Source organism: Acinonyx jubatus, chromosome B1 (assembly GCF_027475565.1).
Source record: "Acinonyx jubatus isolate Ajub_Pintada_27869175 chromosome B1, VMU_Ajub_asm_v1.0, whole genome shotgun sequence".
Lineage (NCBI taxonomy): Eukaryota > Metazoa > Chordata > Mammalia > Carnivora > Felidae > Acinonyx > Acinonyx jubatus.
The window spans coordinates 81,328,817-81,349,367 of NC_069382.1; the positions used below are offsets into that span (position 1 = coordinate 81,328,817).

General features: G+C 39.2%; 1 protein-coding gene across 6 annotated transcripts in view; it reads right to left on the reverse strand.

Moving 5' to 3' along the window:
* GAB1 (GRB2 associated binding protein 1) overlaps positions 1–20,551 on the reverse strand; it is a 122,641-nt gene that overhangs the window by 96,805 nt on the left and 5,285 nt on the right. Inside the window, exon 1 of one of the 6 annotated variants that reach the window (XM_053216920.1) lies at positions 18,744–18,811. The exons of 4 other annotated variants lie outside the window; for them this stretch is intronic. Coding sequence is in view for 1 of the 2 variants with exons in the window: in XM_053216918.1 (XP_053072893.1) it covers positions 16,250–16,258 (9 nt within the window). In the remaining variant the exon portion in view is untranslated. Of the gene's footprint in view, positions 1–16,249; positions 18,715–18,743; positions 18,812–20,551 lie in introns of those variants that run through there. One more of the 6 variants, XM_053216918.1, reaches the window with a different exon arrangement.

The following is a 20,551-nucleotide window of genomic DNA, read 5'->3' on the forward strand; positions in this document are numbered from 1 at the left end:
CATCCAAAACAGACTCTGCTCTGGACATATAACCTTATAGACATTAAAATCTACTCCAGGGGCGCCTAGGTGGCTCAGTCGGTTGAGCATCGACTTCGGCTCGCATCATGATCTCACGGGTTCGTGAGTTCGAGCCCCACGTCGGGCTCTGTGCTGTCAGCTTGGAGCCTGGAGCCTGCTTCAGATTCTGTGTGTGTGTGTGTCTCTCTCTGCCCTTCCCCCGCTCGTACTCTCTCTCTCAAAAATAAATAAAACATTAAAAAAAATGTTTTTTAAAATCTACTCCAACACCTCTCCAATTTTCCCCATAATTTTCTATAACCCATTCAGGAATACTTTTATTTTCACTCCTCCTATGCCTGTGTACTCTAAAGAGGTTCTCTAGGGAGGGAAGAATTAAATAAACTATAAAAAGTTAAATTTTAATCACTCATCCTTTCTGAAGTTTAATTCGAAGGATGTTTCAAGGTGACATGATGCTCCTCTGATTTGCAAAAGACAAACAAATAGCATAAGAGGTTGGAAGATTTCACAAGTCCACGTGAGTAGGAAGGAAAGTGGACGATTAGCTTCCATGTGGGCAGACATAAAATAACAAGACTGATGGGGAGTCAATCTAAGTCACTCTTGAGGCACGATGGCCTTTAAATAAATAAATGTGATGTAGGGAATGGGATGTAGGGAAAACTCTAGTCCACCTGGACTGTTCACTATACGGGTGTGGCCCCAATGACTACCAAAGCATTATTTAAAAAGGAATTAAAAATTCAAACACAAAATTGTACATGTCCGTGGAGTATGTGAACCTAAAATACAGGATGATGTTTCCATCACTGCACTTTATGGTAGGTTAACAGAGCGGGGTAAGATTTGGAGAATATTATTCCAAATTATGAAAGGCCACCATACCTTCCTGCTTGGCCAGTTTACCTCAATGGCTATCTTCTACCTCATTCTATTTCGATTCCTGAAGCACCTGACTCTCAACCACACCCTCCTTCTTATAAACTCTTCTAACAAATCCCTATTCTGATCTCCTCCTACCAAGTGACCGTCACTGTGTCTTTTGCTGCTTCCTCTCTCCTGATCCACCTGACAAACTAGTGTTCTGCAAGGTCTCACCAACTCCTCTCACTCAACAGATTCTTCCAGGAAGATGGCATAGATGTCCAAAGCACCCAGGGACACTTAGGCTCTTATCATTCCTGAATCTGCAGCTCTAGCCCCAGTCCCTCTCCTGAGCCGAGGAGTCCCAATTCATGATAAATGGTAAGTACTGGATTAAGGGAAACAATGCAGAAGCACCCACAAAAACTTCTGGTTTAAATCAGGGAGGCTGTATGTGCTCTTTCACAAAATTTCTGGGAGGACAAAGCCGGAACAGTAGAAAGAAGAGGGGTTCTGGAACAGACACAAACGAGTTTGAATTTCAGCACTGACATATACCAGCTATGTAATTTGGGGAAGTTACCTTAGAACACCAGTTTCTTTACCTGTAAAAATAAGGGCAATAATGTCTACTTTTCAAGGTTGTTTTATGGATTAGAGATAAAATTAAAAAAAAAAAAAAACACCACTCAGCACACAACACCTGTTTAATAAACAGAGTGCTTGCTTTTATGTCTGTGGAAGCTGCTGAGATGAGAATACTGAGAAATTATGGGTTTTGTTATGACATTTTTTCCTCATACCTATTATTAGCAGACATTGTAAGTTCTGTAGGAGGGTAGTTGTTGTCCTTATTTTTTTTTTAAGTTTATTTTATTCACCTTGAGAGAGACAGCGTGCATGCGCAAGCACAGTGGGAGAGGGGCAAAGAGAGGGAGAGAGAGAGAATCCCAAGTAGACTCCAGACTCCACACTGTCAGCACAGAGCTAGATGTGGGGCTCAACTCACAAACCCTGAGATCATGACCTGAGCCAAAATCAATAGTTGTATGCTTAACTAAGTGAGCCACCCAGGTGCCCCTGTTGTCCTTATTTTGAATCCTTCTACCTCTACCCCCAATATGCCTGGAACTGTAGGCTTATAGGATTCTTTTAGGATGTCCAGCATCTGCACTCCCCTCCCTATCTTCGGAAAATCATTAACCCTAATACTACAAAGGCAGAAAATTCCAGATAATTTGTTTCTTGCTACCATGCAACAGAGTGCAGGTACACAATCAGGTACACTGGTTCTACCAAATTCATTCCAGATTTTAAATCTCAAGAAATCAGAACTGCACAAAATCTGGGTCTGTGGTTGGGGCAGCAAATGCAGCTTCCAGAGGTAGCAATGGCAGTGTTCAGTATCTAGTTGTCAACGGTGGTGGTAGTAGGAGACGCAGGGCCTATGGTCATGGCCTGTGAGGCAGGGATGATGTGTTCCCCCAGTGGAGGGAGTTCCTGACTGATGTGCTTCTAAGCTAGGTCCTCAGCTTTCCAGAGACACTGTACACTACTTAATGTCTTTAATAAACTCCTTTTCTCATGAAATTAGCCAGGGTTTTTGTTGCTTACAACTGAGAATCCTGACTGATATAACAGGTCAGGCAACATTTTATTACTTTTGGTCAAAGGCCACTGTAAGATTTATAAAGTAAACAAATGTAGTGAGAGCCTCCCAGTAAGTCAAGGAGTCAGAGTGAGCTGCTGAACAAGATGTTCTTGACCATTTCTGAAATCATTTCTTAAAAGAATAACAGGAGGAAAAAAATCACATGCTGTTTTAATAGCAGTATCTAAAACATGATTTCTTTTTTCCTATCAGACTGAGAGATGCAGAACACTAGCTATCCCCTTAAAAGCATTGTTACTTTAGAGTATCTTCGAAGTATTTTAAAGTATCATACTGCTCAAGAAGTCCAATCACGCCCTCTTAAAAACTTGAATTTTTACCCTGCTTAATTATTCCCAAGGAAACCATGATGTCATCCCATTAAGCTGGTTCAGTTAGTGGCATCACCCTGCGTTAGCCTGATAGAAAAATCTTAAAAATATGCATCCTTGGAGGGAAAGACCAGGTAGAAACTGAAAAATGTAATTTCTGAAACTGAAAATGAGCACTCATAGTTCTTCTTCAATTAGAATTATTTCTCCTATAATAATTTAACTTCATTCACCTTGGATAATACATTTAATTCCCCCTAATCACTATAACTAAACTGTACAGAAGTCCGTATTAAATTTTCCTTTTGGCTTATTATCAAGAACTTTTGCCACTGCACTTAAAAAAATATTTTCAGTAAGAAATCACACTGCAGAAATCACATGAAAAACAAAACTCTGGCACATGAAAAAAAATATTACTAACAGTAAGCAGCAGGATTCTGAGAAAAATCAACTTGCAAGAAAACTTTTTTTAGCATGATGGCAAGGGATTGGGAAAAAGGAACTTACAGGAAAACGGGTTTGTGTTGCCAGTTATTCATTCCCTTTTTTTTTCCTATTTTTGCAATATCCAAGTAGAATTCCTTGTCCGAACCTAATTTTATTTTCCATTTTATCCTCCAAAGGTCTCACCATCTTGTGATTATAAATTACGATAATTAACCACTGACACAATGATAATTCCACGGATGTAAGTTTTAAATCTTCAGTTCCAAAATAAAAAGTTAGAATAAAAAATGTATTTCTGATTTCAAACAATAAAAACAAATTTAAAATAGCAAAAATAACATTAAAAAAATCAGAATCAGAAGAATGTGAACTGTTTGAAAATTTTCCCAGCTCTGAGTTCTGTTTTTTTTAAGAAAATGTATGTGCTAGCCAAATTATGGAAAGAGCCCAAATGTCCACTGACTGCTGAATAAAGAAGATGTGGTGTATGTACACACACACACACACACACACACACACACACACACACACACAATGGACTACTACTCAGCGATCAAAAAGAATGAAATCTTGCTATTTGCAACAACATGGATGGAACTAGAGTGTATTACGCTAAGCGAAATAAGTCAGAGAAAGACAAAAAGACAAATATCGTATGATTTCATTCATATGTGGAATTCAAGAAACACAACAGATGAACACAGGGGAAGGGAAGGAAAAATAAGATAAAAACAGAGAGGGATGCAAACCATAAAAGACTCTTAAATACAGAGAACAAACTGAGGGTTGCTGGAGGGATGTTGGGTGGAGGGGATGGGCTAAATGGGTGGTGGGCACTAAGGAGGGCACCTGTTGGGATGAGCACCGGGTGTTATATGTGAGTGATGAATCACTGAATTCTATTCCTGAAACCATTATTACACTATATGTTAACCAACTTGGATTTAAATTTCTAAATAATAAAATAAAATAAAAATAAATAAATAAAATAAGTGTATGTGCTAAATGTGGGATGATTCCAACCCTCATTATTTCAGACTAGCACACAGGGTGGTGAATCGACTCACACAAATGCAGATTCTGTCTATAAGGCAGGATTCACATGAAGTTAGATCATTTGCACAAGGCCACAGAGTTTTATGCGACATTCATAAAAGAGCCATTTCCTCTTCTATGCTCAAACATTATTAACCAGAGATACTAAAAACTCAAGCAGGCTGCAACCTGCCTGACCTACAGAAATGAGAACCTCTTTTAGCATACTTCAAACTAAGCATGGGCTCACAAGGAAAAAGCAGGCTGCTGTTAAACTGAGGATCTTCTATGTTAGGGTCCCCAGTCTCTTGGCTCAAAGAGAACCCCTGAGATTGAAACAGGTGAGAGAGTAGAGTGACTGGAGCGTGCAGCATGGCAGGGCAGGGTTGTCACCACCACCACCCACTGTAAGTTTAACAAACACCCTGAGGCACTAGGTACCGTGCAAACCTCAAAGCAGCCCTGTATGGAGGGGAGGGGCATTCCAGGAAAGACTTCCACACCCACCAGGAGATCCCAGTTTCCAGCTGGGGACCTGATGAGTGAACATGAGAAGGATGTACTCATTGCTCACGGGGACACAGCCCTACAGAGGGTTTAGAGCACTCGCATGAGATGAATACCTTTCACAAAGTTAAGTAAGGTCAGAGGATGCTTTAAAAAAACCAATAGCCCCATAAACTGGGGATAAGTTAAGCTCCATATGTTGGCTTAACTCAGTAGTGTGCAGCCATAAGAAATGCTCACCACAAAGCATGTAGAAATGTTCTCTCATTATACACGGAGGGAGGAGGGGAACAAAACCCATCTAGTTACCTTCCTCCTTCACTGTTTTCATACTGGGCAAAGCCAGATGAAAATGGTTCTACCAGTTCGATTTGGTGGTTTCTGCCTATGTATACAAGTAATTAATGGACACAGTTAATACCTACTTTCAGAATCAGACATTTTCAGTATCAGAAATGCATGTGGGATGTCATCTGTAAAATGGAGTGGTCCTCTGGCCAGGCATTACTACAGTTTCGTGTTTATTTACTGTTACCCACAAGAAAACGGAAATGGCCTGAAAGAAGGCAGACCCCAGAGCACCTGACAGCTGGGGCCCTCTGCTACATCACTCCTCAAGTACTGTTTAACTTCTAATGCCATTTAAAATGTTATCACCCATTTACTTAGCCCTGCAGTTTATAACAAACCTACCAAACAGGACAAACCAGTCTGGATTATATAATATGTAAATATGCCAGGGAGCTAGGGAGCACCTAACAGGAGGGTAAGACAGAGCAATGGTTAAATGAGCTAAACCTCACTATACCTGAAGGTAGCCTCTTCATTCACATTTCATTCCCAGCACTTTGTAACTAAAATGTGGAGAATGCAAAAACCAATGAAGAAATTATTATATGTATCCCCACAAATACCACCTAATGAGTCACTAAAATTAATTAAAAGGGACACAAAAGTCAGTATCTACATTTCATTCAGTTTTTAAAATCTTATATACCTACTGAATGACTCATATTTGGACCTAAAAATATTAACACATTCTAAAGAAACCATCAATGATTAGTATCTTTTTCACACACGCACGCACACACGCACACAAGCACACGCACCCTATCAGCTTAAATGTGGGCCTAGTGCCAGAACTCAAGTTTCACTAGCGTTGTTACAGGACTTGAATAAATTGTTTCATGCATGTACTTGAGAAACAGATTTTATATCTACCACCCTCAGAGATGTTAAACATGTACAAAACATGGAACTGGTAATATTCCATAACTATTCCCATAACACAATGAACTAACATAAGAGAAACTCCACAAACACAATATTTAACATTTTATGATAAAAAAGATAAATACTGAAGTGATGATCAAAGGTACTCATTAATATCACATTGCTTCATGATTACATTCACCTATAAATTTCTTCTTTTAAAAGGGCTGTTATGAATCAACCAGAAAAAAAACAAAACAAAACTATGAAGACTCAGTTATATTTATATACTAGGTTAAGAGTAGATAGTGATTTTGTAAATATATAAATCACACACACTATTCACAAAATTACAAGTAAATCAATGAAGTTCAACAAAAACTAGCTGAAATGTGGTAACTTCAGCCTAGAAATTTAAAAGTATATATATTTATATACACATACATGATTGGCATATAAAATATAAATACATACGCTCATTATAATACTTCTTAAAAATTTAGGACTCGACAATGTACCAGAGTTCTTCCCCAGGTTCTCATTTTTTAAAGTTTGTTTTTTTTTAAGAGCTATAATCAAATTTTTCTTTCCTGTTTTCAATATACTGTATTTGTGTGATTTTAAAAAGTCAGTCTTAAGAACCATCTTTGATGAGACAAAGAAAAAAAAAAAAAAAGCTCCAAGTAGGAAAAAAACCCTCTTTTGGCAAGCCTATTAAAGGTAGATTTAACATATTATTTTAAAATCTTTCATAGGAGCAGTGAGAGTTAGTGTTACCAGGCTACATCTTTCCATTCAAAAAAATAAGAGACACAGGGTTGCAAACTGGCCTAAACTATGGAAATTACCACACAGTGGTAAGCACCCATGGTTTCAACAGATTGTAGATTCAAATGCCCCCTCATTACATTGTCATTCCACCCTTTACTGCAATAAGTGAACAGGAAAAAACAATCAAGGTGAATGGTTTTTGAAAAAGCTCCCTGGTACTCTGATACTCCCCTGACCTGCCCCCAAAATAAGAACTATAGAACTAAGCATATGTGCTGCCTCATTTTCTTACCTTTATAATCTGCTACATCACAATATCTGAGAACCCCTGGTTTTAGCTGACTACTCCCTTAACTAGTTTTAAAGCCCCAAGTTGTGGTTTCAGCCAGAAGGTGTCAACATAAAGCCAAAAAAATATTTCTGGACACAGTTGCAGGCCACAAAGCCAGAACCTTTTAAAGACCATTTCTGTACTCTATAGAGCCAAGCCAGGCTGGCATCTTAATCATCCAAGCATCCACGGGGTAGGAGTTGACTCTACATGTGCCCTAGCTTATCCTGTCTGTCCTGTTCCAACCATCTGTGTTCACATGATAAACCTGCAGAAGAGGTTCTCCAGCTCAGCTCACAGAAAGAGCTTTAGGACTAATTTTGCAAAGAACAAAAACAGGCTGAGTAGGAACTCAATCTAATCCAAGAGAGATTACCAAAGGTATTTCTGAGACAAATCCTAAAGTACATATTCTAAAAACAATACACAAAGGTGGTGGGAAGAGAAGATCTCAAATTTCTGCAGTATTAAAAAAAAAAAAAAAAAAAAAAAAAGGGCGCCTGAGTGGTTCAGTAGGTTAAGTGTCTGACTTCAGCTCAGGTCATGATCTCTCAGTTTGTGAATTCGAGCCCCGCATCAGGTTCTCTGCTGTCAGCACAGAGCCTACTTCAGATCCTCTGTCTCCCTCCCTCTGCCCCTCCTCCATGCAAGTGCCCTATCAAAAATAAACAAACATTTGGGGGTGGGGGGGGGAGCTGTTCTGTGGGAAGGGGAAGGGAAATATCCTTAATAGTAACTTCTAAAATGTTTCCCTTCCAAGAAGAAAAAGTAAACATTTTACAGGCTCGTATCTCTATAGGCCTCTCAGAAATTCCCATTGCTCATTTGGCAGGCATCCAAATAGCCCAGCTTGGCTGGCAAATGTTCAAATACAGTTATTCAAAATATGTTAATGAGGCTAACGTGGTGCTTCCACCATGCAACCCCACCTCTCCTTTCTTTGTGTGAAGTGAACCTGTACAGGTTAAAACAGGCGTGCCAAACACTTGCTATGTGAAATTACTGACTGCTGGCTAACCCACTGCCAATTTAAAATAAGCATTTAGGGAGAGTGGCTTGTTCAAATGCATGCTGTCTTTAAAAATGGATATCATGAGGTTCAAGTCACTTCCACTCCCATATACCTCTGTGGGTATAAAAATATAAACGTTAACGATTCATATTCTTTAAGTACCACATTCCAAGTACCTTGAAGATTACAAAGTACTTCACAAGTATTCTTTTAAAATAATTTCCCAGTGAAATATTTTTCTATAAAGAAATATTTTTCTATAAAGAAATGCAAGTAGTGGTTACACATTGTATGGATAACAGTAACTGAAATGAAAAGCAGAACTCAGTTATTTTATCAGTTAATACACCTATCCAACAATATCCCTTTAGCCCGAAATCAAGTATTTCTTTTGTGTACATAAAGAAATAACAGAGCAACTAGTCAGTCATCTTTGGTTTGTATAAATCCTAAAAATCCCCAAATCCCCCCCCCCCAAAACCTGACTACCTTAAAATTTTCACTCTTCTTTCCTCCTGCCTCCCAAAAAAGCATTTAACTTGTTTCTTCATCCACACAGACATTCCACACATACTCTGAATTTTAAAACTTAGGCCATAGAGACTCATTTTCAGTAGAACAGAAAGTGCTGGTTCCAAACAAACAATCTCAATCTCAATATTGCCCAGTCCCTAATTAGTCCTCCAGTCACCAGACCTTACGCAGGAAATCAGGCTCTAGTATCTTAAGTTTAAAAATTAAAGGGAGGTTGGAAGGAAGGTATAAATGGGATTACATACTTCCCCAGGGTGACTCATTCTCATACGCTCAGGATTAAATTCAACACTGACTCTGGATCAGGAAAGAATTTTTCCTCAGGGGCAGAAAGGGGCATGGGATTTCCAAATGTACACTCAAGTAGGATCTTCTGTGTGGCTCAGGTGAGCAAATCCCACATAATTAACTTCCTACTACAGTGAAGGAGTAAACATAGGTGAGGTGTACAACCTCCCCAGATGGTGCTGGTATGAAGCCCCTTCTGATGTTTCTGATGCTACACAGATTAGACAGAGGCAAGAGACACTGGGGTGGCACAACAGTGGGAATATACTCACCGTTACTGAACTGTGCACTTAAAAATGGGTACGACAGTACCTTTTATGGTATGTATTTTTTACAATTAAAAATAAAAATTAAAAAGAGAGATTGCGGTGAACTTACCATATTGCCATTGCTCTCAGGGACAACTAAAATGCTCTCACAATGTCTAAGTGTTTGAATGTGAGAAATTACACCAACCTACTACAGACAGAGGGGGATATGGCAGGCTGGGAATGGCACCGGGTCAGAAGCCTGTGCTCACGCCTCTGTCTGCCGAAACCAGCTGGCCTTGGACTCAGGGCATTTCCTAGGTTCAACTGCCTAGGGCCTCATTTTTTCCCATTAGGAATAGGAAGAGTAATAAAAGTGTTTTTCCTTTCATCACATTAAGAAAACCTGGCCATTATCTTTCTTGAGTCATTTTCTTCTCCCTAAGGTTTTCAATAAAAATCTCAAAGCTATGAAAATGTATTCTGCTTTGGAAATATATCATTTAGAAACACAACAGATTCTATTTGAAAACATACATGAATGAATAGAACCTTATTTGAAAGAGTAAAAATATTTCAATATTCATGCTCCAATTTACCTTAGTAAAAACACGGGTTTCTCAACAAGTACTATTTCTCTAAGGAATAAAAACTAATTTCCTCAAAAATTTAGTATGTACGAAACTTACCATAAAAGAGTATCATGAATTGCTTAAGAATCACTGAAATTAGTAGGGAGATATTAAACATTTAAATATGTGTGAGCATTAAAAACTATACCTTAAAACATAAATAACCAAAGTATCAACATACTATAAATTTTAAGTCCATCTACGTAGATTTCCTTTAATAATAAATCATATGTAATTATTAAAGAAACACTTCCCTCTAGTAACTTATGCAAAGGGCAACAAATCTGCTTACCTAAGATTTTCTAATATATTTTCCAAGTTAAACCCAAACCCGAAAATTCTAATTTAAAATACCCCACGGAAACTTTATAAGCTATATATTTTTTTTATGCTGCACTTGTATGACTACTTAATGTTACAGTTCTCCCTAAGAGCATTCATCCTTGCTCCCTAAGAGCATAGATCCTTCAAAATCTGAAGCATCTATCACTATGGTAAAGAACATATGGATTGGAATAAATTATAGGAAAAAATCTGAAAAAATAACTAGAAATATTAAGAGACTCATAACAAAAGAGGTTTACCAAGTATAAGGCTTAAAAAGTACAAGAAAGCAAGGAAATAAGGTCACCTGGAATGAAGAGAGCAAGTCGTGAGTCCTGCTTTCAATTCTTTGCAGAGTAGAGGTCCCAGGAGTCTAGCCTTTCTTGGTTGCCAAGCGTAAGTGGCAGAAGCTGGCTCTAGGTCCCCACCATATCCAGCAACAGCCCTTCTACTCACACTTCAGGAGCCAACTGATCTACTAACCAAACTTACTTGGACTCACAGTGCAACGAGAGGGTGTGGTGGACACTTCATATAATAACAGTAATGATACTCGACACTTACAAAGCAGATGTGGAGGAGATTCTAGAAGATCTTGTAAGCAGATGCACAGAGTACATAAGAGGCTGAAGTATTCCTGAGCAAGTAAGTGGAGAAGGAAGACAGCATGAAGGATGGTAAAAGGGAGGGAGGAAAGATCAGCAAGCCAGTCAATATGATACCATAGTGGTGAAAAGCTTTACAACAGCCTGGGTTCCTAGCATAGAAAAATGCATACTGACACAGAGATGGTTGGAGCAGGGTAAAGAATAACTTAACAAAGGAGCACCTGGGTGGCTCAGTCGGTTGAGTGTCCAACCTCCGCTCAGGTCATGATCTCACTGTCCGTGAGTTCGAGCCCCACGTCGGGCTCTGTGCTGACAGCTCAGAGCAGAGCCTGGAGCCTGTTTCAGATTCTGTGTCTCCCTCTCTCTCTCTCTCTCTGCCCCTCCCCCATTCATGCTCTGTCTCTGTCTCTCTCTCTCTGTCAAAAATTAATAAACACTAAAAAAAAAAAAGAATGATATAACAAAATCTGATAGCCATCATTTTGTAGGTAACTCTCCAAAATCCTTTTACTATGGGTGGGGGCTAGGGCGGGTGTCACAAGCTTTCTGTAAGGTAACTGAATGGAATCAGAAAGTTGTCCTAAGGAACTCATATGCCAAAAAAACAGAGACAGCTTTCTCGAAATGTATTAAGTTCAGGAGGCAGCTGGAAATAAAGTAAGGGTTTTACTTTATTCCTCTAAGATTAAATAACCACTCCCACCTAGTCCACTTCTTGACCAGTTTTCTAAATAGAGTCTGTCTTGTCTGTTTGTCTTGTCTTCTCTTTCTCTAAAATGGACTTTAAAATCAAAGTTTAGATTTAAAGAGCTAGATTAGAATGTCTACATTAAACACTCATATACACACACAGAGACACACACACACACACTGAAAAACAAGATAACCTCTTTAGTCGCGTATAACTGCTTTGGTGCTCTTTTATAAATCGACCACATCTCAACTAACCAAAATTAGGGTGAACAAGACATGAATAATAAAGACAATGGGAAAGAGTGTTTGAAATTAGAACTATTCTAGGAAATCTGGACCATACTTTAATAATATGCTTTCAGATCCAAAAACCAGAATAACCAGAACTTCTGGTGAAGAGCTAATCCTTCTTCACCTTCCCTCCTTTGTCTTCAAGTCATTCATAAAAGCTTGATTCGGGAATGCACATTCTTTTTTAAATCAATAGTTACATAATACCTTCCTTGATTTAATAATGTCTTTTGAGAGTCTCAGGTATTCTCACATGCTAACCTTTTTAAAATTTCCCTTTCACTTTTGTCTTCCACTAAATATGTCCTCTTTAGGGGACAGTTTGATCTAAGTCACTGCTAGAAAACAGTACGCACACAGAATCGCAGCATATTTCCTTTACCTTACAGTAGAGAGGCTAAAGTTACTTTCTGAGTTTTGGTTCTTGCCTTCCTATCCCACTCTTTATACGTATTTACTTCTATTGGATTTTCTTTCTTCTCCCTTTTTCCCTCCATGCCCAACTCAGGATTTCTCGAAGGATAATTTAAGGGACCACCTCCATCAGAATCAGCAGGGCCTTGAGTTAAAAAGTGTTCTGGACTTCTACCTAAATTTACTAAATATCAGAAGGTGGGTAGGGCTCAAGATTCCTCACGTTAAAAGTTAGCCAGGTGATTGTCAAACACACTACAAAAGCTTGAAGATCACGGTCCCAAACCCTTGATTCTTCCCAAGACACAGGGACTCGACTAAACTATAAACTAGTACCATCAGAGCATCTGAGAAGAGAGAGCATGGTGGCAATTCTCCCTTCACCTTCCTTTTAAAAAGCAGATGGAAGAGGCAAGAAAGCACAGAGAGTAGAATATAAGCTGAATGTGAGACATCAGCACAAATGCAGACTCGTCAGCCCAGCTCTGTGGCTACTGCCAATTACAGTAGCCAGACCTGCAAGAGGACTGATTACATGTAATTTATAAAAAGTAAACAAGCTGGGCGGCTTACGAACAATGAATGAGGATATTCAAGCCAAGAGATAATAAAAATCATGAATAAATGACTCAACATCCCCCTCCCCACCCAGACAACAATTGGTTGCATTCTGGCTAGGATTAGCAAGGACAAAAAAGAGTATTTGGGTAATGATTTAAATGACAACAGACCATTTGACAGAAATTCTATCAAATAAACCCTGGTGAAAGGTTACTGGGTAGCAGCTTCTGGTGTGTTCACAAGCTCAGCCATCTCAGTGACTGTTCTCCTCAGCCTTACTGAGGTAAAAAAAAAAAAAAAAAGTTTGGCTCCAGTGCTACAACACAATCCTACACCTAAAATACAGTGGACTCTTGAACAACCCGGGGGTTGTTAGTGAAAATCTTGCATATAACTTCTGACTCCTCCAAAACTTTACTGAGAGCCTCCTGTTGACCAAAAGCCTTACCGATAAAACCATCGACTGACACATACTTGGTATGTTATATGTATTACATACTGCATCCTTAACAATAGTACCTTTTTCTTCTTCTTTTTTTTTGGTATTCTAGGCCACGTGGTTTGTGTGTTTTTCAAATTGTTGCACATCTCCAAAAATCTTCCAATATAGTCACTGAAAAAATTCCATGTCTAAGTGGACCCACTTGGTTCAAAGGCATGCTGTTCAGGGGTCAACTGTATAGCTTTTAATGGACATAAGAAAATAAACTAAATAAAACACATGTAGAAACTAGGTTTTATGAAGAATTCGTCTACATAGGGTTTTTCTCAACTTCAGCACTACTGATATTTTGGGCTAGATAATTCTTTATTATTGGGGTTGTCCTGTGCAATGCAGAATGTTTAATAGCATCCCTGCCTCTACTCACTAGTGGCCAGTAGTACCCCCAGTTGTGACAACTAAAAATGTCTCCAGACATTCTCAAATGTCCCCTCTTGAGGCAAAATCGCCTCCCCACTCCCACTAAAAACCACTGTTCCATGCAGAAACAGCATGAAGAAAAGTTCATATTAGTAAAATAGCTCATATAACATATTTTTGACATCATAAGAAACCTTACAATTTCTGCTTTTAAATATAAATATAAATATAAAATATATGCCTTTTGAGTATATCACCCTATTTTTCCATAAATTTTTCTATTACCAGGGGCTAAAACACAAAATCTTAATATTGTTTTAATAAGCTATCCAAGCCATTATGAAAAGGGACACACAATAAAATAACTGAGCAGGCCCAAGGTATTTATGCCCATGTAACAGAGCCAACATACCCATCAGGCACAGGAGGCACAGAGCTAGGGCCCATGAAACTTTTTAGAAGCCCAGAAAAAGTGTTTTTATATTAATTTCTTTTAAAATCAGAATAAAAAATGAATATAATAACAATACCAGCTTGGAACATATCCATCTTTATAGTGACACAGATACAAAGTACAATTTTTATTCCTTTTTTTTTTTTTTTTGTAGAGGAACTGGGGCCCATGAAGGCAAAATTACCTGGGGTTCATAAAAGTCACCATATGGTCCCACCATCTGAAGGGCAGTAAACAATTAAAACAAGCATGTATGATCAGGTGTCACAAGCACCATGCCATGGAAACAGCAGAGCATCAAAGGAGGATAAAGCAGATACTCACAGCCCACCAGCTCTATGTGTGAGAGGAACGGTGGTGGTGGAAGTTCAGAGGAGGCTTCGGGGGCAGAGAACAAGCAGAACTTAGCCTGGTGTGAAAGCAGACAGGCGAGGACCAAGAATTTCCGGAGAAGAGCATGAGCAAAGGCCACACAGACAGGTCCCACGGCCTGGGACGAGGAAGTTCGGTACAGCTGAAGCAAAGGGCAAGAGTGAGAAGGCAGCAACAAATACTACGGGGGGCACACGCAGGCCCCTCATCACAACGGGCCTTGCAAGCTGAGAGAAAAGGTTTGGGCACTTCTAAGGGCAAAGGGACACAGCAGAGCAGCTTCAAACTGGGGAACAGCATTCTCAGATTGGTGTTTCAGAAGGCCATTCTGGCTGCCTCAATAGAGCCAGTTTGGAGGAGAAGTGAAAGAATGGAAAGGTAGAGGCCACTGGTTTCTGCAGCAATTTAGAAGGCAAAAGGCACCTTAGGTAGCAGAGGTCAATTAACTCAAGAGATATTTGAGAGGTGGAGGCACCTAAGCGGCTCAGTAGGTTGGGCATCTAACTCTTGATCTTGGCTCAGGTCATGATCTTATGGATCGTGGGATCAAGTCCCATGTTGGTCTCTGTGCTGACAGCACAGAACCTGCTTGGCATTCTCTCTCTCTCCCTCCTTCTCTGCCCCTTCCCCACTCACATGCCTGTCTCTCTCTCTGTCTCTCTCTCTCTCTCAAAATAAACAAACATTAAAAAAAGAGAGATCTGGGAGGTAAAACTGATAGGATTTGTCACTGGGTGTGGAAAATGAGGGAAGGACAACACAGAACACCTCTGGCTTAAGCCAATACACAAGGGTTGGTGGAGTGACTGACTGAGGGAACAACAAGAGGACCAGGTTTAATGACAGGATGATAAGACCTGGCATGAACATGCTGAGTCTCAGTTGCTGTGGGAGATCTAAGCAGTCCTCGACCTAAGCAGTTAGATCCACAGATGCGGAGTGAGAAACGGATTGAGATAATGCCTACAAAGCATCCACACGTATAATTCAGGGCCATTTAAGATCCAGAGATGGGCTTTAAAGGTTAGAAAATGTTCAAGGCTATGATAATGTTTGTGTGTAAGTTTGTAAGAACTCTGCAGAAACTGAGAGCTGAGAGCTTTTATCAAATTTTCATAAGGGTTCACAAACACACATTGGATGACAAACCACTAACAGCATGTGAGGGGAGAATGGGCCATCCAGGGCTAGCACTAGAATACTGAAGAACACGCACATATAAGGAAACCCAAGCCTGGTATCAGGATGGCATGGGAAAGAACAGATTTTGGAAAGAGGGACTGGTCATCTCTTCAACAATGTAGCCAGAAGGTCCATGAAAAGCAAGAGCTAAAAAGTTCAAATCTAGTTCTGCTAGATTTGGCAACCAGGAGTCACTGGGGATCTCAGTGGGAACTGTTTAGGTAAGAGTAGTGGAAAGGACCCAGGCTCTATTCCATTACGAAATGAGTGGCAGGTGAGGAAGAAGGGGCAGTCAACCGTACAAAACCTACTCAAGAGTCTGGCTAGAAAAGGAGCAATAAAAAGAGTCTCACTCCAGCTCCATCTTCAAAAATGGAATCCGCCATTTAAGGTCGTGGTAAGAAATCTCTTACCACCTTCATTAAGCCTTCAAGTGCCCCTGACTTTACCTCCTTCTGCTAGATTCTTCTGGAGTCTTGCCTCAAACATCACTGATCATAATATAATTAGCAATACTGAGTGCATCCATGTAGCATATAAACTCCCAAAAAATGAAGACAGTGCCTTCTTGGTCCACCTCTGAATTCTTCACAGTACCTTGTTCATAGTGGGTATTCCCTCGGTGACTGAAGGATGTGACCCAAGAGGTGAGAGATCTGGCTCTGCCTTAACAGTTAGTAAACATGTATGACCTGGGACAAATCAATTAGTCTCCCAAAGGCTAATTTTTCACTCCCTGTAAAATGAAGAGGTTGGGTTCTTGACTAGGGAAGAAGGAGATTTATGAAATATAGCTATTGCTCTGGTAATCATAGAAATCCAAATCTTTTGTATTAAAAGCCAAAGAACATCCAAACAATACATGAAAGAGAAATGGGTTAGAAAGGTTGAGAAACAACAAACTAGATGATTTATAAATTTAGGTTTAAAATTCTGTAATTATTTGGTCATGCTGCTCAAGAGATTATGCAAAGGATCACATTGTACATTTAGACACAGAACAAATGCCATCTTTGTCCTCTTGAAATTAATATCCTATCACAAACACTAAAAAATGATAAATGAAGGCATAATTTTCTTTGTAAGCAGATCATGTGTACACACCTTCGACTGTGTATACTGTGGGTCATTATGAAAAGCATCTAGAAAAATATATTAAATATATTAGGCTTTCTTTTCCTGTTTCGACTATTTACTTAAGTGAAGAAAAAGAAAAAAAGGAATACCGTTCAACAGCACCAGTTTAATTTTGCAGCCTGTTTTTTGGAGATAAATGACCTATATACCAAATGAAGATTACTCAGAAGGCTTTGGTTTTATGTAACAGCATCACTAGGATCAAATTACCTTCCCAAATAGTTTGCATTCTTACCAGTTCAGTATTTCCTTTTACCTTTTCTCAACACTTCAAATATTTAAACCTGAAACTGTCAGGGAGAACTTGTAAAATTTAATACTCCTACACAACTTCAGGGTCAATTATAACTTTGCCAGAGGGAAGGGGGTTCAAATAATACCTCCTTAACTGAATGAGGTTATCTTTCCTCTTCACGTTCTACCTAACACCATTGGAATTCAAAACACTGGAGGGAGCATTTTACCGAGTGTTTCTCTTTCAAGAGTGCAAGATTAAAACTCCTCTCCCGCTAATCAAATGGTCATCCCTCCACCAGAAGCACTTTCATCCTGGCTGCTCTGACTCTGGCCAAGGCACTAAAGGGAATGTGTGATGGACTGGAGTTGAGAAAGCACACCAGGTACTTAATTCTTTCATCAGGTAGTCATCTCAGGGAGGAGATCTGCTACTCGGAAAGTGGCCTGACCACATTTCCCAATACAGTAGTAACTAAAAACTGCATTTCAGGAGAGAAAAACAATCTGCATGCTGGGTTGAACATTATTATTCCCAGTCTTGATTACCAGGGTACAGGGACAGAAATAACTTCCCACTTTTAGAGAAAAGATAAAAGAATGTGTGTGTAAAGATTCTAACACAAACACTCTCTGATACTGGTGGCGGGGCTTATATTAGAGAGAAAGAAGTGAAAACAAAGAGGAAAAGAGCAAGAGGTTAGATAGAGAACCGCAGGACAAAGAGTGCCTTTACCTTTCTCCCACTTAAAAAAAAGTTAGCAAATAAAATATTAGGGCAACTGGCTAATTGATGTATTAAAAACAAAAATAAAGGGGCACGCCTAGCTGGCTCAGTTGGTGGAGCATGCGACTCCTGATCTCGGGGTTATGAGTTTGAGCCTCACAACGGGTTTGGAGATTACTAAAAAAATAAATAAAAATAAACTAAAAACAAAACAAAAATAAAAACAACAACAGAATTCTCAACCTTCTACTGTCCTACGTCTTCATTTCATAAAAGCAAACCCTCTTGATCAATATTATATTTACTTGCTTATTTCATGTATAATAGCTAAATATCTCTGGACAATACCAACAAATATTGAACTCAACCAAGCAACAAGAAAGTAATGTACAAAGCCTTGGCGCTAAAGGACAATTTTTCCCCTCTTCAGACCACAGGATGGATGCCTTCCTCTCACTTTTCTCTTGAAATGTAAAGTGGAATTTTGAGGTTTTCTTTTTCCATGAGTGCCATTCTTAAAGAACATATAAAACTATGTTCAAAAAAATTTCAACTACATGAGTCAAAGAAAAATTAAAAAGGGAAAAGAAAAACAATGAACAGGATAGTTAAAGCACAGTTTAGTGTTTTTCTTCCTTTAAAAAAAAAAATGACCTAAGATTTTTACATTGAAAAGAAATGTTTGGACTCATGTTTGGACTCTCTTGTATATTGTTTTTAATTCATGGAACAATGTACCCATTTGTTTTTTTCCCTTTTAGTATATATTTTTTTTCTTTTTGAATACACAGGAATTTTTTAGGCCAAGTATGAATTCAAAGTAAAAAGCTGAGAAAGAAAAAGAAACACCACCATAGAAAAACTCGTGGTGAACTTGGCATTCTTTCCAGGATAAAAAAAAAAAAAAAAACCCTCAGTTTAGAAAGATAATAAAAATTTCTGAAATACACATAAAGGAAAGAATATTAAATGAAAAAATTTAAGATAACTCACATTTCCTCTTCTGGAAGCTCTATTTCTTTGCAACTTACATCTTCATGTGCAGTTTGCATATAGCAGCTCTGCTAAAAACAACCACATGGAAAATTTTTGTTCCAGATAAATACTGCAGGACAGGGCTTGGCAGCTACAAGTTGTAATCAGAATGCTTCAAGAGCTAATGTAACAGAGATAACAACCAAACATGTATTTCGGTGCACCGTGTTAACTATTTTTTACAAAGCAGGCTATCACACAGTCAAAAGCTGCTGGGTTCTACTTCATATGCATTTAACAGTGAGAATTCTTCCCTTAGTTAAGGAGAATTTTGCACATATGAATAAAAGAACTGCTTAAAATATAAAAGACTCTCTTTTCCAGTCCAGTTATTCTTGTATTAAGGTGCTCACGCGTACAAGCCTGGAATGGTCAAAAACGCCCAGTTCCTAAAGTGACTTTTCCCAGTAATTCCACAGGCCTGAACTGCCACCTACTATTCAGTAAGACTCCCCAGCCATCTAGTTGGCAACTGAAGAGGCTACTTATTTAATGGATGTGGAAATCCACGGTACAAAGAACCACTTTTCCCCAGGAGTAATCTAAAGAAGAAAAGAATGCTAATTTCATTTGTGCTTGTAGCCAAAGAGGGGAGGAAAAAAAAGACCTGTGACTTGATAAGTTTCCTGTACTCAAATCCACACACAGAGATAAAAGGAGTCACACAGAAAGTTGTGACTTTCAAGCCAAAGTTCAAATGGCAAATTCTGATGAAGCTCTAAATTGGTGGAAATTAGCCACCATGTTAATTTGAGGAATGTGAAATGAGAGAACCCCTTCCATCAACAGTCAGAGGGGGTTTAATGAGACCCAGTGGTGTTCTTCTCTTTCCTCCAACACTAGCTGGCACTCACACAGCTGGGCTAAGATGGCTTCCAAAGTCCAAAATAAGACACTAGCCCAAGGCAGCGCTGGCCCTCCTGCTGGAACTCAGGAGCAAAGGAATCAAAGGCTCTTTTATTCTCCCTCCCACCAGAACATGCTCCCTCTCTGTTGTAAACTAAACGCTTGCCAGAATGAATTATTTAGCTCAAAACAGACATAAAGAAATCTTAAATAACACATAGCCCTTGGAATTTGAATAAGCTCAGGTGACCAAAGGAGTTGTTTTGTTTGTTTCTTGTCTGACACATAAAATTCACTTGCGGTCAGGATCCCATCAGAAGCATTAGGTCATGGCAGAAACAGAAACTTCTCAAACTAGATGTCACAGCTGACATCCGAACTCCATGCTTGAAACTGAGGTGTTCGGAAACCCGTCCCTTAACTAGGAGGTCTAAAATCAACACAAAGTCTTCGTTCTTCCTTTAAAGCCAGGCTTCCCTTAGGATTTGCTATTTTTGCCAACAGTAAGTACCTCTGTTCTTCCAAGAACAGAGCCTAAAAATTCATCTGTGAAATCTTCCCTGGCAGCCCCCTTCCATTCCCTCCCAGTCTGAACTCTTAAGCAATTATTATCTGAATCATTCATCTGGCAAGTAATCATATATGGCCTTATAACATATGTCTTAGAAAATGATTTAAATGTAGGTGCATTTACAGCTTGTCTTCACAAATAGATTAGAAACTCCTTGAGGGCAGGGAGTGGGCCTTTCCGTCCATTGTATTCCACACAAGACACATTACAAAAGCTCCAGAAATACCTGTTTATTCAGTCAACAGGTACCTGTTGCTCTTCTATTCTGAGCCAGGCACTGCTCTGGGTGCTAGAGTCACAACTGAGGCACCCACAGCAGGATGCAGCAGGCCTGTGTTCAGTGAGCCTG